The sequence below is a fragment of the Corapipo altera genome, unplaced genomic scaffold (genome assembly GCF_003945725.1).
Source record: "Corapipo altera isolate COAL_440 unplaced genomic scaffold, ASM394572v1 59511, whole genome shotgun sequence".
NCBI classification, from domain to species: domain Eukaryota; kingdom Metazoa; phylum Chordata; class Aves; order Passeriformes; family Pipridae; genus Corapipo; species Corapipo altera.
Window position 1 is genome coordinate 3,329 of NW_020886211.1, and position 1,150 is coordinate 4,478.

At 70.1% G+C, this 1,150-nt stretch overlaps 1 protein-coding gene across 1 annotated transcript in view; it reads left to right on the forward strand.

The window, feature by feature from the left end:
* LOC113941081 (potassium voltage-gated channel subfamily A member 7-like) overlaps positions 1-1,119 on the forward strand; it is a 3,204-nt gene extending 2,085 nt beyond the window's left edge. The window contains exon 2 of the mRNA XM_027632241.1: positions 286-1,119. Within this exon, the coding sequence (XP_027488042.1) occupies positions 286-1,119 (834 nt within the window). The remainder of the gene's footprint in view (positions 1-285) is intronic.
* Positions 1,120-1,150: the final 31 nt, after the last annotated feature.

Here is a 1,150-nt window from a genome sequence, read left to right on the forward strand (position 1 = left end):
CACCCTGGGGGTCTCCAACCCCATCAATGCACCCTGGGGGGTCTCCAGCCCCCATTATTTATACTGGGGGGTGGATCTGGGGCTCTGGGTGGTCTCTGTCCTCCACCAACCCATGGTGGTCTCCAACCCCCATCAACCCACCCTGGGGGGTCTCCAGCCCCCATTATTTATACTGGGTGGTGCCTTTGGGGTTCTGGGGGGTGGATCTGGGGCTCTGGGCGGTCTCTGTCCTCCACCAACCCACGGAGTTTCCCTAACCCCCTCCCCTCCCTTCTCTCCCCACAGCCCACCGCCTCCTCCCCCTCCAACGCCACCGCCCCCTCCGCGCCCCCCCCTCACCGCCTGGCCGACCCCTTCTTCGTGGTGGAGACCGTCTGCATCTGCTGGTTCTCCCTGGAGCTGCTGGTGCGGCTGGTGGCCAGCCCCAGCAAGGCGGCCTTCTTCCGCAGCGCCATGAACCTCATCGACCTGGCGGCCATCGCCCCGTACTTCATCGCCCTGGGCACCGAGCTGGCGGCGCAGCGCGGCGTGGGCCAGCCCGCCATGTCGCTGGCCGTGCTGCGCGTCATCCGCCTCGTCCGCGTCTTCCGCGTCTTCAAGCTGTCGCGCCACTCGACGGGCCTGCAGATCCTGGGCCAGACGCTGCGGGCCAGCATGCGCGAGCTGGGCCTGCTCATCTTCTTCCTCCTCATCGGCGTCGTGCTCTTCTCCAGCGCCGTCTACTTCGCCGAGGCCGAGGACGCGGCCACGGCCTTCACGTCCATCCCGCAGGCCTTCTGGTGGGCCGTGGTCACCATGACCACCGTGGGCTACGGCGACATGGCGCCCGTGACGGTGGGCGGCAAGCTGGTGGGCTCGCTGTGCGCCATCGCCGGCGTGCTCACCATCTCCCTGCCCGTGCCCGTCATCGTCTCCAACTTCTCCTACTTCTACCGGCGGGAGCTGCGCGGGGAGGAGACGGGGGAGGTCGTCCCGCCCGCCCCCTGCCCCCACCACCCCGCGCCCCCAGACCCCCCCGGGGACCCCAAGGAGGGCGGGGGGCACGGGGAGGGCTGGGGGGTGGACGGGGAGGCCGGAGGGGAGAAGGGCTGGGGGGGCAGGTTGGTCACTGAGGTGTGAGGGGAGGGGGGAGAGGGGGACGTGGGGGGGG